We start from the raw sequence: 22,260 nt of genomic DNA on the forward strand, positions 1-22,260 counted from the left end.
TTTTAAATTTATGGGTAAGATTTTATAAATAGCTTGTGTTAGCTGATACATATTTGGTTAAATGCTACAAGATTGGTTATTAGACTAACTTAATCACTATCTATTTAATTTCTATATTTTTTACGGTTAATCATTATAGTATTATATGCAAAACCAATGAATTACATCTAACCTATGGTTTACATTGTAAATAACATACTACATTGTGATTATTGGTTTCGGTACATGATAAGTGTTTTTCTAATAAACAAGTCATCCACTAACAATCTATATAACATTTTACAGTAAAATTTAGCGTAACTTATTTCGCTACAAAATAATTTTTTTTTTCATACGATACGTGGTTGTTAGATGGTACATAATAGGTTACCATGATAACTTAATCATTAACTTGTACAGGTCTGGTTAGTTGTTATCTAACTAGTAATACGCTTTTTACAATGGTTGGTGAGTTGTCGAGAGGTAACTGACGTTAGCTAGCTGATACATGATTTGTAAGTGCTACTAAATAGGCTATTGTTCTAAGTTAATCGCTATCTTTGTAACTGTTATCACAGTCCATAATTTAACCATCGATTTTCAGTTTTAAAAGTTTTACTCAAAGATACATAAACTGAGGAAAACGTTATAGTAGTTGCGTTTTGGAATTGATATCCAAGAGAACATGTTTGAATATTTGCTTTCTTTGAATCCATGATTCACTAGTATCCATGGCGTTCCAAACATCAATTTATTGATGTGATGGTGACACATACGGATTGAGGAAGAGGAAGAGGTTACCATATGATTTGGTGTCGAAAACAGAGTAAGTGATGATTTGAAGATTTTGGAAGAAGATCGATTGATTTAAGAAGAAACTTTAATCTTAATAGAAGTTGACAAAATTAAAAGAGAAATAGATAAATGAGAGAGATGTGAGTTTGGAAAAAAAAAAGAGAAACAAGATGAAATTTTAGGACAGGGATAAGACAAGAAACGAAGACGTAAATGTCTGCAACGGACATCAGTTTCTTTTTATGGTTTAAGGTAGTTTCTTAATTTCTCATTGATTTGTTTATATTGACCCAATTGTCTTTTAATTCTTTGTGTTTTAAACTTTTAATAGAATTATATACAAAAAAAAAAACAAATGAATGATTTACGTAGTATTTTTTTTTTACTGTGTCGACCATTTTCATTAGATCTATATTTGTAAGATAATCAAATATGAAAAATGAAATTTAACTTTCTTTTAGAAAAAGAAGAAAAATGAAATTTAACTTTGAACCTAAAGCGTCTTTATGAAAGTTACTATAGTTAGAAGTGGAATTATGTTTCATTATTGATCATTTCAAACGATTATATTTCATGATTGTTCATTTCAAACATTAATATGGCTGGCAGAGGACTCGGAACACATAGTCTCAGCTATATCAAGTTTCGGTTTAAAATGTTTTTATTGGTTTACTACCAATTAGTACACATAGTTTCAGTTATATATATACTTGTTTAATTAATTAAAGTATGTATTAAAATGTTTCAAAATTTAAAAAAAAATTCTAATTAAAACATGTCCACCAAATCTTATAACAATTTTCTAATAATTTTCATTCTCTAAAATTTGCTAACAGCTGTGTTTTCTTAAAGTCCACCTTTTACTAATCATTCATTGTATCGAATAACATTTTCGAACCAAACGAGATGCTTCTGCTTTCTTTTTCCCATTATCTTTTCTTGATTTGTTTTTTTATTCATTTTAGGGTATAAATCTTTTTCGGAACAAATAGTCAACCGTTGGTTGGCTGCGGAATGCGTAATTTGGAAGCTAATAAGATTCGTTACATTTCAACAACACCATTACTGGTTTAGCAAAAAATAATTCTTTGGTGTCATGAACCCAGTAGTTACAGGGGCGTATGTAAAACATATGGAGACATATTTTAACAAATATAAAATAATACAGACTACAATATAAATTTATGAAATTAAAGGACATGTTTAAAAAATCAGTGGCTGCACTAATGTTTTGGCTGAAACTTTGACAATTTTTCTCTAATATATATATATATATAAACGAAACTTCTTTATTTCTCATAATTGTAATATTATAATAAATCAGCGTTAAAAAAAAAAAAAATTTCTTATGAAAAGTTTTGGGTACACTACGGTTCAAAAAAAAAATTGGGTACACTTGTAGGCTGAGAGTGGGAGGCAGATAATTGACGGAGGAACTGCATTGTGTGTATCATCCACTATACTCTTACCATTCAGCAAAAATGTACACTTGTAGGCTGAGAATGGGAGGCAGATAATTGATGGAGGAACTGCATTGTGTATCATCCAATATACTCTTACCATTCAGCAAAAATGTGATCAATTTATGTGTAAAGTGGCTCGACCGCTTTAAAAAAACGTTTATTTTTTTGTTCTTGTTTTAAGAACCACAAGTCGTTCATTTCATCAACTCCCATCTAGGAGTAGTTCAAATTTTATCCACCTATAATAAATACACAGTATTGTTTTTTTTTTTTTTAACTTCAACATATTTTATTAACTTGATAAAGAAGTTACATAATCTCTATGCAGTAAGTCTGTTATTATTACAGGAGGATAAAAATGAAAGTGAAAAAGATTTCCATATGGAATCGTATCTTTAGCAAGCTTGTCTGCAACCTTGTTTCCTTCTCTTCCAATCCATATGATTCTTATAGCTTCAAATTGTCGACTCTACCATCTTATTTCTCTTATCCAATTATATGCTTGGAAAGTCAGACTTTGGTCATCCAATATGTTGATGAGTTTCTTGCAATCACTTTCAAAAACCATCTTCCTGTATCCCCGGCTCCAACAATGTTGCATGGAAATTATTAATGCTTGACACTCCGCTTCAAAAGAATTGTTGACCACCTCTCCTACTGCCTGTCCTGCTCCTCTAAAGCACCGTGATCATCTCTTACCACCCATCCTGCTTTACCTATTCTAGTAGAACTAGAAAAGGAACCATCAAGATTGCATTTTATCCATCCATCTCCTGGTTTCTTCCATTTGCGATTTGAACTATTAGTTGCATAGCTTCCTTCTCTGTGGGTCTGCATCTCTTTATTAGCTTCCACATTTCTCCATTCAGCCGCATCTGATTTCGTTTGACGTAGTAGAACCCACCATTGTTTGTGTTTTTGAGAGAACACCAACGTATTACGACTTTTCCATAGTCTCCAAAGTATACTTATGGGCAAATTCTTCAAATGCCGTAGGGTAGAAGATGTGTTATAGGTAATACAAGCGTCTAATTTTTCTTCCAGAGTAGCAATCGGATTGTTTATGATTGTATTTGACACTTCAAATACACAGTATTGTTTAATAAGTGATATATGCAACTTATTTTAACTAATGCCCTTTTTCAAAAAATCAAAACTTATTTTAACTATTAATTTCTAGAATTAGCTTTATTATATACATAGGATCATTATATTTCATAATATTATTTTGCCTATATATCTTATTATTTAAAATATTTTTTTTGATAATGTAATACTTACTTTGATTTAAAAAAAAGTATTTTTAAATTGATGAGTTGGTTAAATATTAATTTACAGTATACTACTTATTCATATCATATATAATTTATAGTTTATTAAATTGTATAGTATCAAATAAATAGCCCGTACATATTTATTTTAAAATTAATTAATTTATAAAAAATTAATTATACAAAATACATATTAATTTAAATCTTATATAGATTATCCACTTTCATAATTCAACCTATGTTTTGAACCACTACATCCGCTTGATCCACTTTTGTTTCGCTCGATCCGCTTGATCCGCAACATTGGATCCATTTTTTCCATTCAGAGTCTTAATTTAATTTAATTAAAAATAATAATTATTGTTTGTGTGTTTTTGGGATAACTTTATTTTTGTGCCTTTAGAGTTTATTTTAAGTACTATAAGTACTTTATATATAAATTATATTAAATGTGTACAGTATTTTGAACTGTTTTTTATTCACTTTCACCATTCAGACATATGTTTGGATCGCTAGATCCACACTTGATCCACTAGATCCGCTAGAACCACTTTTGTTTCATTTGATCCACTTGATCCGCCAGATCCGCAACGCTTGATCCGCTTTCTCCATTCAAAGCCATAGTTGTATCCATTGTTCATATACATAGCTTTGCCCTTGGCTGGCTATAACATTTTCAAACTGAAGTCTTCTTCAAAGCTCAACTCAAGACCCCATTTTGTGTCAAGCTTTGATAAACAACCCATTATATTTTATTTTATCTGAGTCAACCCCACAATCATGTTGTTCGAACACAAAAAAAATACCACAAAATCATCAAAGCCATTTTCCATTTTGACCAAGTATCAATAAAACCAGATGTCATAATCTGTCAGGATGTAAATTTGCCAATTTGAGTAATAAGTTAAATTCATAATATATGTATACAAGAATAATGTATATATATATATATATAGGAACCTTATATTAACTATTTTAAATTCATTGGAAAGCATATTATGTCCCTGACAAAAAGTTATTTTTTCAAAAAAAAAAAAAATTAAAAAATCTATATAAGCAACATAAATTTTTAAATTCTATAAATATATTCAAAAATTGCACTTTATAAATTATTATCGCTATTATTGTTTAATGTAAAATATTTTTCACAGTTACTACATGTGTGTTACAATTTGAAAATCCTATGGAAACAAACAAATCATGAAAATTTTCATAAAGTTATTTTGGTCTACAATTTTTTACATTGTCACTGTAGACAAAACTTTTGTCAGTTAAGCAGTTTTTTTTTTATCGAAAGACTATTCTATTACTCAAATTTGAGGCGGTCTGAGTAACCATACCGGAATAGAACAACCAATGAAATAAAATACTCTATGGAAAGACCTCGCAGTCCTAGTTAAGAAATCTGAAATCTGATTCTGCGCTCGTGGAATATAAGTAATCCTGAAATCCAAGAAGCATATCTTCAGAGTCTCTATCCTCTCCAATTTTGTCGCAAAGCTCGGCCAAACATGCGGCTCGTTGATCATTGCAATCAAATCCTTGCGTCTGTTCCAAAGCTTTGACAAGTCGAATGTTGGAGCATACTCTCCATCGCCCATCTCAGTGCTTTCATCTCTAAATGTATAAGGCAAACTCTCTTCGAATATGATTCCATGTCCCCATAAATTGAACCTTCCCCAAACTATCTAGCCACACCCATCCATATCCATTAAACTGTGCAGTAGATGTCCATGACCCATCTATCATGCAGATATTCTCCAAGCTTAAGACTCGAAGTTTTTCAATATTAAGGTCTTGTGGAGCTGTTGGTATTATCTCATTTGCGTTAAACCAGGCTTGAGATTCACTCTCCGCATAGCGAACTAGGTCCAAAGGATCTATGTCTATTCCCCTAAAGAGTTTATCATTTATGGCCTTCCAAAGTTACCAAATTATCCAGGGATATGGATCCTTGTCTAATTTTGGTTCAACAATGCTGTTCTTTCTCCAAAAGAGATAATCCATATTAGCATAGATGCTCGAAAGGGGGAAGACATCTTGACTCATTGGTGTCGCTGAGAGAGACCAAGCTTGTAAAGCTGGTGGACATTCAAAAATTGCATGAGTTACAGATTCTTCTGGCTCTCCACATTGTGGATAGTAGTTATCACATCTAATGTTACGCCGTACCAGATTCCTCGTCACTACCACATAACCAGCTATCAGTTGCCGTATAAGATGACAAATATTTTGTGGAGCTTTTATCTTCCAACAAAAGGCTTGACGCTTTGTTATACTAGGTTCCAGAACCTCATTCTCTTCATCAACCTCTAGTAAGTTCCGAGCTATCCAATATCCTGATTTGACTGTGTATTGTCCATTTTTAGTATAGTTTCAGCAGAATGTATCCCGGCGATGAGTGGTGCTTATAGCCTGACTCGTTACGTAGGGTATATCAGCATGGTCAACATAGTTCTCCAGTAGCCCAACATCCCATTCCTTCATATCCTGGTTAATGAGATCACTGACTCTCATGTTCGGATGCAGCGCTGGGCCAAGAGCCGTGCTGGTCTAGCTGATATTGTCGGGATCCAAGGATTTTTCTACACCTTAACCCCATATCGAATATACCTTATGTCTGATTTCCAATAATAGTAACTTTTGTGCTGCTAAGATACTGGCCCACATATATGATGGACTATTTACGGAGACTGTTCAAGCAGTTCTTCTTGTTTAATATCCATACAAAACCAAATTAAATATATTTGATATGAACTGAATTAATTATTTGCTTATGATACTTAATGAAGCACATCCGAAAATAATCGATCTGAAATCGAATAGGATCCAGAATGTCCAATATAGTAGATACTATATATATGTGAGTATATAAGAGAAAGTAAACAAAGGTTAAGTTTGTAATGAAGTAATAATTCAGGGTATAATCTGAAAACATATTATGTATATAAGCACATGATCTTCTCGACACACCACCAATTCTTTGTTTTATTATACTCTGTTTTTATCTAAAACCAAAAAGGAACGAATCAGTGTCGGCTCTTGGTTCTAAAACCAAAAAGGTACAGACCTGAATACACACCCAAAAAAGGTTATACGTTGGATCCAAAACGCGCGTTATACAAAGCTTTACTACTCCGTAACTCCTCCTCCCGCCATTTGCTTGGAAACTCTTCTTCGGGCAATGTGCTGAAACTGAGTCAACGTCCGAGTAAACGAAGTGAAACTTGGTGGTTTAGACTAATCGCAAGTTGGGTTTTGAAAGAAACCGCGTTTCCAAGTAAGTATGTTTGGGACAAAAACTTTCTTTCCAAGAAAGTCTGATTCTTTTCCCGGTATGCAAAACTAATTCTTCGTTGGTTTCTTCTAAGGAAAAGACTTGAATTTTTCTCTTCTTCACTTCCTGTCTGGAAAAATATGATCGGAAAAATTTCCGGGGATTTTTTTTTCTTTAGATTTAACAAACTGGAAAACATTCTTTGGATAGGAAATAATGTAAATAGATAGTTCGTATCCAAACTATGAGTTTTGTTTACTACGTATTGTTTTTTTTTTCTTTTAGCGGTACTATAATGCCACTTTTTGTTAGCTAGTCACTTTTTACATGTTACTTCTTTTTTTTTTTTTTTTTTTGTCAACACATGTTACTTCTATTTATATACTCTTGAATTTATTTTATTTTTTTCATTTCTTGTTTTCTTTCGCCAGAATGATCAACTTCAACCAATGGTTGGTTCTTGTGGTATGCTCATTAGCAATCTTGAAAGCAGAAGGATTGCTCGTCAATATTACATTTGTTCGAAACGCCGTCGCAAAAGGAGCCGGTGAGTTTATATTTATGCTTTTCCTTTTCTAAATGAATGTTTCAAAAAAAAAATTAATTCATGCTTTTTTCTATTTGAGATTTTTATTGCAGTATGTTTGGATGGTAGTCCACCAGCTTATCATTTAGACAGAGGTTCGGGAACTGGAATCAATAGCTGGTTGATACAGCTTGAGGTTTTGTTTTGCTTTTCTCCCTCTCTTATGTTCTGTTTATTCCTGGTTCTGCTCATATGGAATAATGTTGTGAACAAATGCTAAATCAAACTCAAAAATGTAAGAATACTAGAAAGTGAAACTCAATCGAAGCAAATATCCATTTTAGAGTATTTGTATACTGATTGTGTGAATAAATAATTTACAACCAATCGCACTTGTATTTGTACAACCTTAAAACCGAATCCATTTTTTCTTTTAGGAAACTACCTTTATTTGCTAAAAGTGGGTTTTTAATCCTAAAAACAATAATCCAGCCTGTATCATTTTACTAGTGCGCCTAGATTTAATCACTTTCAAAATCAACAAATAGTTTACCGCATTTATTGGTTACTATATGATCTATTGAAACTTGGGAGATGATTTTAAATGAAAATTTTGTGAAAGTCAACTGATTGTTTTCGGAAATGCTCGATTCTAGGGAGGAGGATGGTGTCATAATGTAACAAACTGCATTAGTCGGATGCATACTAAATTAGGTTCATCGAAGAAAATGGTGGAGAATCTTGCTTTCTCAGCTATTCTTAGCAACAAGGAACAACGTAATCCTGGTATGGATGCAACTACCATTTTTACTGACTGTTGATCAAACATAAGTTTGGTTTCCTTATGGGTTTTTTTGTGTGGTTTTGTTGGAAATGGCAGATTTTTACAATTGGAACAGAGTGAAAGTTAGATATTGTGATGGTTCATCATTCACAGGAGATGTGAAAACAGTGAACCCTGTGAGTATTAAAAAGAAAAAAATGAGTTTTATTTTAGTGTTATCAATGATTTTAACGGTGATTTGATCAGGCTACTAATCTTCACTTCAGAGGTGCTCGAGTTTGGCTAGCCGTTATGCGGGAGCTGCTAGCTAAAGGCATGAGAAACGCCGAGAATGTTAGCTTATTTTTTTCCTCCATTAAACTAAACTCTTGCAAATTAAGATCCTTAAAAGTGGTCTAAAAGCGTTGATGAAACTATGGCAGGCTGTTTTGTCTGGGTGTTCTGCTGGTGGGTTAGCTTCACTGATGCATTGTGACAGTTTCCGAGCTCTATTACCAATGGGTACCAATGTAAAATGTCTTTCAGATGCTGGTTTCTTTCTCAACACGTAAGACATTTGCTCCATTGTGAACATTTTTAAATTATACGGTTTAGCTGTATATAATATACTTCTATACGGTCTAACAAAAAAGACATTTTCGTCGGTATGTTTTTCAGAAGAGATGTTTCAGGAGCTCAATACATTAAATCATACTTCAACGATGTGGTTACACTACATGTAAGCGTTGTTTTATTTCCTTCTTCCTCTCTAGTGACAGTAGATAGAGTTTCTCATTCTTGTTATTGGAAGTTAATAAGTGAAATGCTTTTGCAGGGATCAGCAAAGAATTTACCGAGGTCATGCACGTCAAGATTGACCCCTGCAATGGTGAATTAGCATTCATGTATCCCTTTTGGTTTTTCTTCAGCTTTTCTCATATAATCATTTTTGAAAAATTGCAGTGTTTCTTTCCACAATACGTAGCTCGCCAGATTAGAACTCCTGTTTTCGTTCTTAATGCTGCCTACGACTCTTGGCAGGTACGTTATCTCTTTATACTATTTCTCTTAAAAACGGATCTTTAAATATCACATTTCTTTCTCAGATTAAGAACATTTTGGCTCCTCGTGCTGCTGATCCTGATGGTAAGTGGCAGAGTTGTCAGCTTGACATCAAGAATTGCCAACGAAGCCAGCTCAAAGTTATGCAAGGTTAGCCTCACAACCAAAAGCCATTCAAGAATATGATTTGCTGTTGGTCTTTTCTTAACATCATTTGCATAAACCGGGTTGTATGTTCTTTAGATTTCAGGTTAGAGTTCTTGAGCGCAGTGATAGGTTTAGGAAGATCTGCATCAAGAGGGATGTTTATAGACTCATGCTACACTCACTGCCAAACCGAGACACAAACTTCTTGGTTCTGGCAAGATTCTCCAATTCTAAACCGAACGGTAAACTCTTGTCCAAATTCTTGTGAAACAAAAGGTCATATTAAAAAGATCAGTATACATTTGTGTTGTCTGCTCACTTTTCCTCTTAATTTTGTTTATGGGAGCAGACAATAGCAAAAGCTGTTGGAGATTGGGTTTATGATAAAAATTTGTTTCGGAAGATAGATTGTCCTTACCCTTGTAACCCTACTTGCCACCACAGGGTTTTCACTCCTCAAGATGCTCCTCCAATTTAAGAGATTCTGCTATAGATTTGTTATTTTTTTTAAAAAAAAAATCTTATAAAATATTCATTTATCACACACATATAGTAAGATATTCTTACGGTTTAGCTATAGAAGAGAAAAAAAAGAGAATGTGAGTGATTCTTGAAGGTTGAGGATAAGCTTTATTCAGCACAAATGTTCAAAAAAAAAGCTTTGTTCAGCACCTGTTTTGTGTGCTGGTTGAGTTTCTCTGTTTCTCTTCCATTCTTATGTAAAATGGGAAATTGTTACTTTTTATTTTAATAAAATAAAGTATAGCTCTTTTCTTTAGGCCTGGAACGGATCTGGTATCCGGGCAATTTTAAGATATGTGGATTCTTATCCGGCGGATCCATTATTTTACAATCCTTATCTGGATCCGGGGTTCGCGGATATCCGGGTGTCGGATATCCTTCTAAAAATTATAATATCCGGATCCGGATTTGGATCTTTAAAATAAATAAAATATTACTAATATATATAAAATATTAACAATAATTTAAAAATTAAAAATATATAATGTTTTTAATTATTGCAATGTATAATATTACAAAATTTACATAAAATTTATATATACTATTATAAAAATAAAAATATATTAAATAAAATTAGTTTTTATATATAGATATTACTATTTTTGAAATAGTTATTAATAAAATTTACGGATCCAGATATCCGGACTAAAAAATCAAGATATCCGGATCCGGATTCGACTTTGACGGATCCAATATTTTACTATCCGGATCCGGATTCGGCCTCTCCGGATATCCGGATCCGGATTCGGCCTCTCCGGATATCCGGATTTTCGGATCGGATCACATATCGAATCCGGATCTCGGATAAAAGTCTCGGGCCTACTTTTCTTAACTCAAGTTTGACGCCATTTTATGTATAATCCAATCAATATGTACATATTCTTTTCAACTTTTAAATAATAGGAAATTGGACGGTATACCAATCAAAAAATTAATAATTTAACATTGATCGAATTTATCCAAATAGCTAAGATACACCAGGTTTATATATATAACTAGGATAAGACCCGCACTTTGCACATGATGAGTTTATTTGTATATATTATCGACAATTTTTTTATATATTTGATCATTTTATTTATACATATACAATGTTTGTTGTTGTTATTATATAATTTATTTCTGATGGATTGGATCAATTTTTATTAAAAATTCTGGAACTAAACTATAATTAATATATCATGGGTTGATCGGATTGGACATTAAACGAATTATGACACAAAAATATTTTTTTCCACCGAACACATTCTTGAAAAAAAGTGACAGGATTGTTTCCACAATTGAATTATTTTGACATTTATCTGCTATATGGTTTTGAAAGGTTTCAGATCAACCATCGAATTGATACATGTTATTTTAATTTTTTTAGTCGTATGCTTAAGGAAAACTTACATTTTTGTAATTTAAAGTCATTTAAAAAAAATTAAAATATAACATATAAGAAAAAATCTAACATATAAAAAAAATATAACATATAAGGTTTCCTTATTTTTGTAATTTAAAGTCGTTTTAAAAAATTTAAAATATACCATATAAGGTTTCTTCATTTTTGTAATTTAAAGTCATTTTAAAAAATTCAAAATATAACATATAAAAAAATCTAATTTTTTATTATATGGTTAACGTGATTGTTTAAAATTTTTAATAATATAAAATTAAACAAATATGAAGAAGGATGAAAAAATTGTTATCAAATTTTTATTATTTATATTTATTAATTGTCATATATATGTTAATCATATTAGGTAATTCAGTAGCTTTTATTTAAGGAAAGAATAAATGCTTCTTATATTTTGGGTTAATATAATGTTTCCTAATAATTGGATTTAGACCAACAATTTTTTCAATTGATTCTTAAGCTGCCACGTAAAGTAAATTGACAACCTAATTAAGTGACACTTAAGCATGATCTCTTTTTAATTAATACAAACTTAAGATTACAACTTTTTAAATGATCCTCAATTAATATATAGGGGATGGCGATTGTTCCTTAAGAAAGACCGACATGGCCGAATTAAGTGACACCTAAGCATGATCACATAGTATAACAATCAATAGTAAAGGGCAATCGATCTCTTCTCAAGGACATCTCTAACAATGACACCAAATTTGGTGTTTTGGTGTCATAATCTTTTTGTCATCTCCAACAATGACACCAAATTTTACACCAAATGTAATATTATATATTATTTAATATTTTCAATTTTTAAAGGTTTACATTTTTATTATTTATAATTGATAAATAACTATTTTGTCACAATTAGATTATTATTTATTATTTATTATTTGTAAATGATAAATAATAATAGTTATTTAGTGATTTATTTTGAAAATAAAAATAAAAATAAAAAGGTTATTTTTTTTAATTATGTAAAGATAAATTAAAAATACAAATAACATAATATATTTATTTTTTAATTACAAATTTAATAACAATGAAACTATATTATTAAATGAAACATAATAAAATATGTATTTTAAAAATTTGGTGTGATTACACTAAATTTGGTGGAATGGTGTTAAATTTGGTGTTTTGTTAGACAAATTTGGTGTTTTGGTATCTTGTTGGAGATGAAATTGGTGTCTTGTTGGAGATGGCGGGAGAAAAGCTTATGTTTTAGTTTAAAGAACAAGGGAGCGAAGAATCAACGTCAAAAAAAATACGAGGGAGACAAAGAAGGCAAAACAACAAACCATGAAATTGCAGACTCCCAAAGGAAGGAGACACAAATTGACATCAATGGTACAATATATAGGAGAAGAAACCTGACAACGACGTCGAGGTAAGAAGTGTTGTTCTGTTCAAAGATAATATGATTTACGAACACAATTTCGTAGTGATGACCACTACGGAATTGACGATCAGAATCTAATAGAGGCTTTTCAGTAGATATGGTGGTGTGGATTAACGAAAGTGGGCCAATGAATGTGTGTCGCCATCTGAGGTAAAAATAAGAGATGTGAACGATAACTCACTGATTATATTATAGAGTCAATTGGGTAGATACCCGAAAACAATATGAAAATTAACAAACTACCCAAAAAAAAAAAAAAGAGGTGTACAGTTTACAAAAAGAAGTTCAAATGACTTTTCTATCATTCAGTTTTATCTGTTTTCGAGGGGATCCAGTGGAAGAGAGCTTCAAGCGGCATGAGAGAGGACCAACGCGGCGGTGGATCGGGAGGATGACGGAAACGCGCCGGCGGACGAAGACGCGCCAGAGGCGAGTGCGGTGGAGACGCTCGGCGGTGGAGGCAGAGAATCCGGAGGCGAGTGCGGCAGAGGAATGGGGAGATGGTGGGTTCGTAGCCGTCGGACTCGGATCATCTCCGCCACTCCGCAGGTTCCGCGACGTCGCCGTATCCGCCGCACGGTGTGGCATTGCCTTCGATGCCTCCAAGAGATCTGCGACGCGTCGGAGATCAAACTCATAATCACCTATCCGAACGCTACCGCAGATTCCGACGCCGATTCAGACGGATTCCTCCGCCTCGGGAGCAACTTGCCGCACAGATTCAGTCCCGAGGATCTTCTCGATAAAGACTTCCCTCTCATCCTCGAGCATCGCGATAACAACCTCACGATCTCGGATCGCGATCCAATCTCCAACGGAAACACCGATTCCGCCGTGGAATTGAAACATGCGGCTCTAGCGGCGGCAAACAGATTGTGTCCGTCGGGTGCTTCGGTTGTGGTGGTGAAGAAGAAGATGGTTGTGGGATACGGGTAGGAGATAGGGGTTCTTAGAGTTAGGCCTGGGACGGGTGGGGGACGGATCGGGTATCCGGGCAATTTTAAAATATCCGGATCCGGATCCTTATCCGGCGGATCCATAATTTTACTATCCTTATCCGGATTCGGGGTTCGCGGATATCCGGGTGTCGGATATCCTTCTAAATATTATAATATCTGGTGGATATCCGGATCCGGATTTGGATCATTCAAATAAATAAAAAATAATATTAATATATATAAAATATTAACAATAATTTAAAAATAAAAATATATATAATGTTTTTAATTATTTCTATGTATAATATTACAAAATTTACATAAAATTTATATATACTATTATAAAAATAAAAATATATTAAATAAAATTAGTTTATATATATATATATATATTACTATTTTTGAAATAGTAATTAATAAAATTTACGAATCCGGATATCCGGACTAAAAAATCAAGATATCCGGATCCAGATTCGGCTTTGACGGATCCAACATTTTACTATCCGGATCCGGATTCGGTCTCTTCGGATATTCGGATTTTTGGATCGGATCCGGATCGGATCACGGATCGGATCACGGATCGAATCCGGATCTCGGATAAAAGTTCCATGCCTACTTAGAGTCATTAAATTTTAAGCATAGGGTCTAATGGTAAATCCTTAATTATGAGATATGTTTGTGTATACAATGCAAATACTCTATATTATATCCAGCAAAACAAATTTATAGTATAGTACTCCCTCCGTTTCTAAATGCAAGTAGTTTTAGCAAAAAAAGTTTGTTTCACAATATAAGTAGTTTACATATTTCAATGCATCTTTTTCATTTATTTGATATTGTTTGACCAATGAAATAATGTTAAGTTTTTAATAATTGGTTGAATTAATTGGTTAAATGATATATTCTTTTAAATAACAATTTTCTAAATATTCGTGCTTTTAAGCAAAACTACTTACAATTAGAAACGGAGGGAGTATATGTTAATTTTTTTTTTTTTGCAACAAACGGTTATTTTATTACTCAAACATGAAGTGGTCTGGGTAACCAGGCCGGAATAGAACAACCAATAAAACAAAGAGATCTATGAAAAGATCGAGCATTCCTAGTTAAAGAATCAGCAATTTCATTCTGCGTTCTTGGCACGTAGGTGATCTTGAAATCCGAATAACACATGAGGATGATTTGAATGACTTCCAGCTCCGTTGAAAAGTTTGGCCATGCTTGGGGGTTCTTTATCATCGCAATCAGGTCCTTGCAATCTGTTCCAAAGTGTTGGCAGTTTGAATGCTGAAGCATGCTTTCCAGTGCCCATTTCAATGCTTCCAGTTTCGAGTGTAATGTTGTCTCCCGCCTCTTTAAGTTCCGTGTTTCCATAAGTTGGATCTTCCCCATGTTATCCTTCCAAACCCATCCGATTCCACTGAATTGATCTGTGGATGTCTATGAACAATCAACCATCCACATATTATTCAAGATTAAAGCTTGTACCTCTTCAGTGATTGGTGTCTGTGGGGAAGTAGGTATAGACTCCTTAGCATTATACCAAGCCTGACATTCACTCTCTGCATACCTGACCAGTTCCAAAGAGTCCCTATCTATCTCCCTGAATAGCTTATCATTCCTCGCCTTCCATATGTACCAGATTATCCAGGGATAAGAGTTTCTATCATCTTCTGGCCTCCTAATTGTATTCTTCCTCGAGAAAAAATAATCCATATTGACGTACATACTTGATATAGGGAAAATTTGGGAACTTAACGGCGTTGATGATAGTATATGTTAATTAATGTAGCTATTTGTGTAAAATTAATAATATATTTAAGATATATATCATCTTTCTGTATACTATTTCCCTTATATGGAACAATATGTTGTGTTTTTGAAATTTAATACTTCTCTTTTTCGCGGTGTTCATTAGTATATACTACTATAGTTTGTAATTTTCTTATAAACTAATAATTGTTTCATGTTTATAAACATTAAAATTATAAAATGAAAGAAAGTTAAACATTAATATTCTTAGACTTTTCGGACCAGATTTGTGTGCTCGCTTGTAATAGCCTTTGTTCCCTTTGTATGTTAGAAAAAGTTCATTACATATTTATTTATTGAAATGAAGTTATCATTCTATCGTAACAATGTTCTAAATTAATACTCCCTCTGTTTCGACAGATAAGTAGTTTTAACAAAAAATATTTGTTTCACAATGTAAGATGTTTACATAATCCAAATCATCTTTTACATTTATTACATGTTGTGTGACCAATCAAATAATTCATACCTTTTTGTTATTGGTTGAATTTATGTATTAAATGCTATTTTTTCAAAAGTAAAAGTTTTCTTAATAATCACACTTTTAACTAAAACTACTTACAAATAAAAATAGAGGGAGTAATTTTTATACTATTTGTTTATCAATTCATTATCAGTTTCATATTATTTTTCATCTAATGCTCACCTTTTATACTATAATTTTTATACCAGATTTTTCCTATAGCTGCTATTGTCTTGTACATGGAAAACAACATCATCAATAGTGTTTTTATTGTTCCTCGTCTTTCTTTTCAGTGAATTGTGTCTGCATTTCATCTTCCTCGTAAAAGACGCCTCCTTTCATTCGAAGACATTTTTGTCTTTTTATTACACAGCAGGTCACATACAGCTACTGAGGTAGTTTTTTGCTGTCAATTACTTAGTTGTCCCTGAAAAAGTGAAACCAGAGAATACTTTCTAGTTACTTTCTTTGTTCAGTTGAATTTTTTTAAAATTTGAAATAATTTAAATTGGTGGACACGAAAAGGAAATTAGATTGAAATTTATCTTTTTACCTATTTGCTTCATTTATCCCATATAACTTGTAGGGTCCACTCAATAGTTTCCATTTCCTTAAACATTTTTTACTAGTAGAAATGATGATGACTTGTCCTTGCAAAAATCGTGCATGCGTTTTGGATTGCGGCAGAAGCGACAGTGTCGAGATCCCAGCTCACCGATTCTGTTTCCTTTACTATCAAATTGAACCCTAAAATCTTAACGAACCTTTTCTTCTGCCACAATAGCACCACTGCCATCCGCAGCCACGTCTCGTCATTATCTGCCGCCACTCCTCTCCGTCGCAACATGGTCAGATTGACGCAATCTTCCTCGCCGTGGTGGTCATGTTCGGGATCGGAGTTACAAGCTTTCACCGGTAACCAACTGGTCTGGCTATCGGGGATGGAGAGATTCAGTGGCCAATTTACTACATTTCACATCTGGTCCCTTATATTTGCAAGTTTTTAGTTTTGACCACAAAATTTTCAAATGTGCATAATTAACCTTTTGAATTTGCACCATATTTCTCATTGTGTAATCAAAATGTAATATTAGCAATTAAATGCAATCTAATAATTATTATAGACTAAAATCAGATGTTAAAAACCACTAAATAGTAACATATCAATGAATATTTAGCTAATCATCAATCCACCTATTTGTGTACAACTTCACCATTAAAAATTGATGGATTTGTCGGTTATAATATACAATCAATATTTTTTAGATTCAATTTTGATGTACATGTGTACGCGACACATGGTGTATACTTGGTTGTGTCATCATATTTTTATGTTTTTTTTGGACTTATGTTTTTGGTAAATCCCTTAAGTTTGGTAGTGGAAAAAATTGTTTTTGTAGACTTTTGTACAAGAGGTAAAACATTTTGGGAGATACTTAAGTAATAGACTGGACAAATCACTTAAGTAAACATACTTATACTGCTATGTTTTTGTGGACTTATGTACATATTCTTTTGTGTACATGATGGTGTGTACACAAGGTGTAAAAAGTGGTGTATGTACATAGCAGTATAAGTAAGTAGACAATGAAAAAATGTCAAATATGACGCAATATAAAATTTTGACTAGTGTAATCACCTAATAGATATAAATATAAGCTATAGTGTCTATAAATTTGAAACAAAATAAGCCAAAGGCAGGTGGTTATGTTGATGGTGTACATATGTACAAATGAAAATTTGTGTACACTTAAAAATTGGTGTACATATGGATAAAAAGAACACATGAACAGCGAAAACTTAATAGTGTAAAACATGTTAGTGCAATGTAAAGATGGTAACATATGCATTACAATATGACTACATGAGATGTAGGTGTGTAAGCACTTGTTATATTTATGTAAATGTGAAAGAGTCATAGAGCTACTCTAAAAAGAGCACATCAATAAACTAAAATGAGGTGTACAAATGTACATATGACTTTGAGAACACATAGACACATTATTGAAATAAAATTCATCTTAAAACACATGTACAGAGAAGTAAACTATCTACATGTACTCCAAAGTTCAATATCCACATGTACACCAAAAATCGTTAGTGCATTCCTTGACTTAAAACTCTTCCTCAGTCTCCTCTCAGATATCTTGGGAGAAATGTGGATTTTACAACTTAAAACATCGGCTTATGGGTCATACACACCTCAATAACATCTCTCTCATTCTTAATGCTTATAGATATCTATCCTCCCATGAGAATTTAAAAAAAGAAGAAAAGAATGTAAATCATAACGGAAAATGGTGACGGAGAAGCCATAGATCGATAGCATAAGCTCATAAGACGTCGGAGAACAGTGGTTTACGAGCTTAGCGGGCCAGCCCGAATTGACACCCCTTAGTAGAGAATGGCGATATGCCAAATCTGACACAATATATAAAAATTTGACTAGTGTAATCACATGTAAGGTAAATGTAAGCTATAGTGTCTATAAATTTGAAGCAAAATAAGCCAAAAGACATGTGCTTATGTTGATGGTGTACATATGTACAAATGAACATGTGTGTACACGTGAAAATTAGTGTACACATGGATAACAAGAACACATGAACAAACAACAAAAACTTAAATGGCGTAAAACAAGTTAGTGCTATTCAAAGTTGGTAACATATGCATTACAATATGACTACATGAGATTTCGGGGTGTAAGCTATTGTTATATTTATGTAAGTGTGAAGGAATCATAGAGCTACTCTTAAAAGGAGTACATCAATAAATTAAAATGAGGTGTATAAATGTACATATGAGTTTGAGCACACATAGAATTATTATAGAAATACATTTCATCTCAAAACACATGTACATTGAAGTACACTATCTACATGTACACGAAAGTTCAGTATCCACATGTACACCTGAAACCGATGGCCAAATGTACACCGGAATACTAGTATCCACATGTACATGAGACTCATCGTTAGTGCATTCCTTGACTTCAAACTCTTCCTCAGTCTCCTCTTCAGATATCTTAGGAGCAATGTGAATTTTACCACTTGAAACATCGATTTATCAGTCCATACACACCTCAACAACATCTCTCTCATTCTCACTGCTTAGAGATATCTATCATCCACACAAACACAAAGCAAAATCTCATCTTTACAAAGACCAAACTATTGAAAGATCTCAAAAATATATATGTGAGTACTTTAACCTCCTCTACACCTTTATCTCCTCCTTCAGATGACCCGTGAGAATTTAAAAAGGAACAAAAGGATGTAAATATAAAGGGAAATGGTGGCGGAGACGCCATAGAACGATTCCATAATCTTATAAGAGGTCAGAGAACAATGGTTGAGACCACAAAGAATGGTATTGGAGACTGCAACGAACGGTGGAGGAGATACTGGAAAGGATACCAGAGAAGAGAGCATAATATACATACGGAGGGGAAGGCGTATAGCATTTACTATATTTCTGATGCCGTCTACATCGATGTCGCCACCGTCTCCGGCGTCATACATCATCTTCGTTTATACTGTCATCTCCATCATGTTCGCCTACGTATACGTCACCGTTGTCGTTGTGAATGGAGTTGGTGTGCCACGACCAAAAGAAGCTTCACAATGGTGGCTATGAAGCATCACCACCATATTCATCACTCTCTCCGGAGGTAGATAGAGTTGGATATCCTTGTCGAGCCGGAGCCATCGCGAAATTTCGTCATCTTTAATGATTGTATCCGAGACTGCGGAGAAGAGACAATCATAACTTAAGTTGTGGTATTGCGTCCCCACACCATCACCATCACCGGCACAACTCTTCACCTCCGCTTTCACCAGCTACCACGGCTCACCACCCGGAGTTGTCGCAGTCCATTGGAATGAGAAAATAATGAAGACAATGTGAGATGAGAAAGAAATAAAATTAATTGATCTGAATTGTTGATTAAATCTGGGCCATCAGATCATTTTTATTTTAATATATCTAATGGTCACTATGTAGTAGTAGATATGTGTCATATCAAGTTTTGTCTGTAGAATCTTAGCCATTAGATAAGCAAATGTAATCAAGGGCTGTGCTTGAATCCCGCCAAAACTGATATCAATTGTAATTTAGTTAGCATAAAAGACAACTAGAAACCTATTTGTTGATTTGGTTTATGGGCTTCCCCGTAGTCTTAGTTAATAAAAGTGTCTGAGTAGCTATAAGTGTCTTATGATGTAATAACAAACATGAAAAGCGACTCATACTGTAAATCTTTCTAAACATTACTAGACCAACACATATATAGCCAATGACCCACTACACTTATTCCAACAATCTATTTTTATATTTCAGCGAGGTAAAACCTGAATCCGTTGTTTGTAGAAGAAGCGGTAGGAGAAAAAAGTCTAAAATTTATCAAAATTGGTATTAATTATGTTACTGATTTGGCTATCAAAAGTCCCACTTATATCCTGTCTATACGTGCTTCACCATCGACGTCATCTCTATCTCTTTTTTCTTTTCTTTTTTGACTAAAGGCTTATCTCTATCTCTTCTTTCACCGGCAATTTGTTAGCGCAAAAGGTAACACCAAAAGAATCTGCCCAATATGTCATAGATTTAAGGGTTTTCTGCAAAAAAACCCTCAATGTGATTTTTTTTTGCAAATTAATCCGCGAACTCAAAAACTCACGGGTCAACCCTCCAAGTGCCAGTCAAACCGCAATATAACCCTCGGCCATATTTATGTGTATTTGACTGTGTATAATTTTAACATTTTTTCAATACTAGGTCGTTTTGGCGCTAATTTTTTAATGAAAAAAATTTGTTGAACCCCACCTTCATTGTGCATTTACGCAAGCTCCCATGTCCGAGAAAAACAAGGTCATTTCGTTTTAGAAATCTATATAATTGCGTTTGTTAAGTAAACAAATATATTTGTTGGCCGAGATGGTTATATAGCATGCACATGGTATTTAAGGTTCAAATTTCAAACCACGAGTTCAACAAATTTTTTTCATTAAAAAATTAGCGCCAAAACGACCTAGTATTGAAAAAATGTTAAAATTATACACAGTCAAATACACATAAATACGGCCGAGGGTTATATTGCGGTTTGACTGGCACTTGGAGGGTTGACCCGTGGATTTTTGAGTTCGCGGATTAATTTGCAAAAAAAAACCACATTGAGGTTTTTTTGCAGAAAACCCTAGATTTAATTATGTAAAAAGGTTTTAGTGTTTATTGACAACTTGGTCATTTTACAAACTTTCCCTTTATAATATGTTTGTTTATTATGCATGTATTTTTTTTTTTGAACTGTTGCCATGACATGTTACACTAAACACCAAAAAGTAAAATCGTCCAAGATTTCTCTCAGTTTGCACATGCTCCAACTTGTTAAGTTCTTGACAAATTTTCTTGCTTCTTTTTGCAATCCTATCTCAAAATGATCGGTAAGTGTATAATTTTTCTTATTGCTACGAATTTCAGTTTTGTGTTGTTTATGCTTCATGCGAAACCCATATGCTATTATGGTGTTAGTTTGCACCTTGCACACAGTCTCGTTCGATCATTTTCCCAAAAACAGAAGAGAAGTACTCGATAACGAAGAGTTCAACAGAGATCTTAGGTAGGTTAATTAAAAACTATTTGGTGATGATTCTCGCCGTGCGCGGAATAATGGAGTACATGAAATTATAAATTTTAATCTATAGATATTGAAAAAATAAAAGAAAAAGTCACATATTATAATGGTATAGATTAGCAAAAGCAACGTTTGATATACAGATTAATGCAAAGAAAACCAGTTTGGAATTGGTGATTTACTTAAGTTTTTAATCAAAAAAAAGTTTACTGGAATATCTGGGTAACGATAATATTATTATGGTAAAAAATAGTAATTGTCTTATTATCGAAGTTGTATAGTTATATTTTATTGAAATTATACTGGTTCTGGAGTACATACAATTGTAAAAGAATAAAATGAATTGAAGTAAGTAATATTAGTTTGGAAAAAAGAAAATGAAGTAAATAATATGACTTTTCAAATTTAGTGGGCTGATTAGAATTCGAAATTGTAAAAAATGCTCATTATCGAACCTTAATATCCATTATGACTCAAAATACATAAGGACCTCTTTTAATTTATCTTTTATTTTAAAAATCGTGTATTTACTAAAAAGTCTCTAGGAGACAAAAGATAAGAGACTATGGTTCGGTTGTTGGATTTGATATCTCTTTTCATCACCTGAAATATTTAGAAAGTATTATATGCATATAGCAAAAATTAAGGAAGCTCACATTAAAAATGATATTCTCCTTAAACTTAATCGGAAAGAATTAGATAAATTTTCAAATTTTATGCATGTCACCATTTATGATAATTTCGTAATCAAAAATTCTTGTTTCGAAAATTAAGGAATTGCAAGAAATTTAATATGGTATTCCTTTTTGAATGTA

At 33.0% G+C, this 22,260-nt stretch overlaps 2 protein-coding genes across 2 annotated transcripts; both read left to right on the forward strand.

Annotated features, from left to right (window-relative positions):
• The first annotated feature begins 6,696 nt into the window (after nt 1-6,696).
• On the forward strand, nt 6,697-9,761 carry LOC106422172 (pectin acetylesterase 8-like). The gene is made up of 13 exons (XM_048773745.1): nt 6,697-6,788; nt 7,217-7,332; nt 7,425-7,507; nt 7,968-8,097; nt 8,192-8,271; nt 8,342-8,428; nt 8,518-8,642; nt 8,753-8,813; nt 8,910-8,963; nt 9,038-9,115; nt 9,181-9,286; nt 9,380-9,525; nt 9,633-9,761. The coding sequence occupies exons 2-13, from the start codon at nt 7,218-7,220 to the stop codon at nt 9,759-9,761; spliced, it is 1,194 nt and encodes a 397-aa protein (XP_048629702.1). The 5' UTR covers nt 6,697-6,788; nt 7,217.
• Nucleotides 9,762-12,878: 3,117 nt separating this feature from the next.
• Nucleotides 12,879-13,536, forward strand: LOC125601697 (cytidine deaminase 1-like). The gene has a single exon (XM_048773741.1). It carries the CDS (start codon nt 13,093-13,095, stop codon nt 13,534-13,536), a length of 444 nt encoding a protein of 147 aa, XP_048629698.1. The 5' UTR covers nt 12,879-13,092.
• The last annotated feature ends 8,724 nt before the right edge of the window (nt 13,537-22,260 follow it).

Source organism: Brassica napus, unplaced genomic scaffold, assembly GCF_020379485.1.
Source record: "Brassica napus cultivar Da-Ae unplaced genomic scaffold, Da-Ae ScsIHWf_2632;HRSCAF=3384, whole genome shotgun sequence".
In the NCBI taxonomy this organism is placed as follows: domain Eukaryota; kingdom Viridiplantae; phylum Streptophyta; class Magnoliopsida; order Brassicales; family Brassicaceae; genus Brassica; species Brassica napus.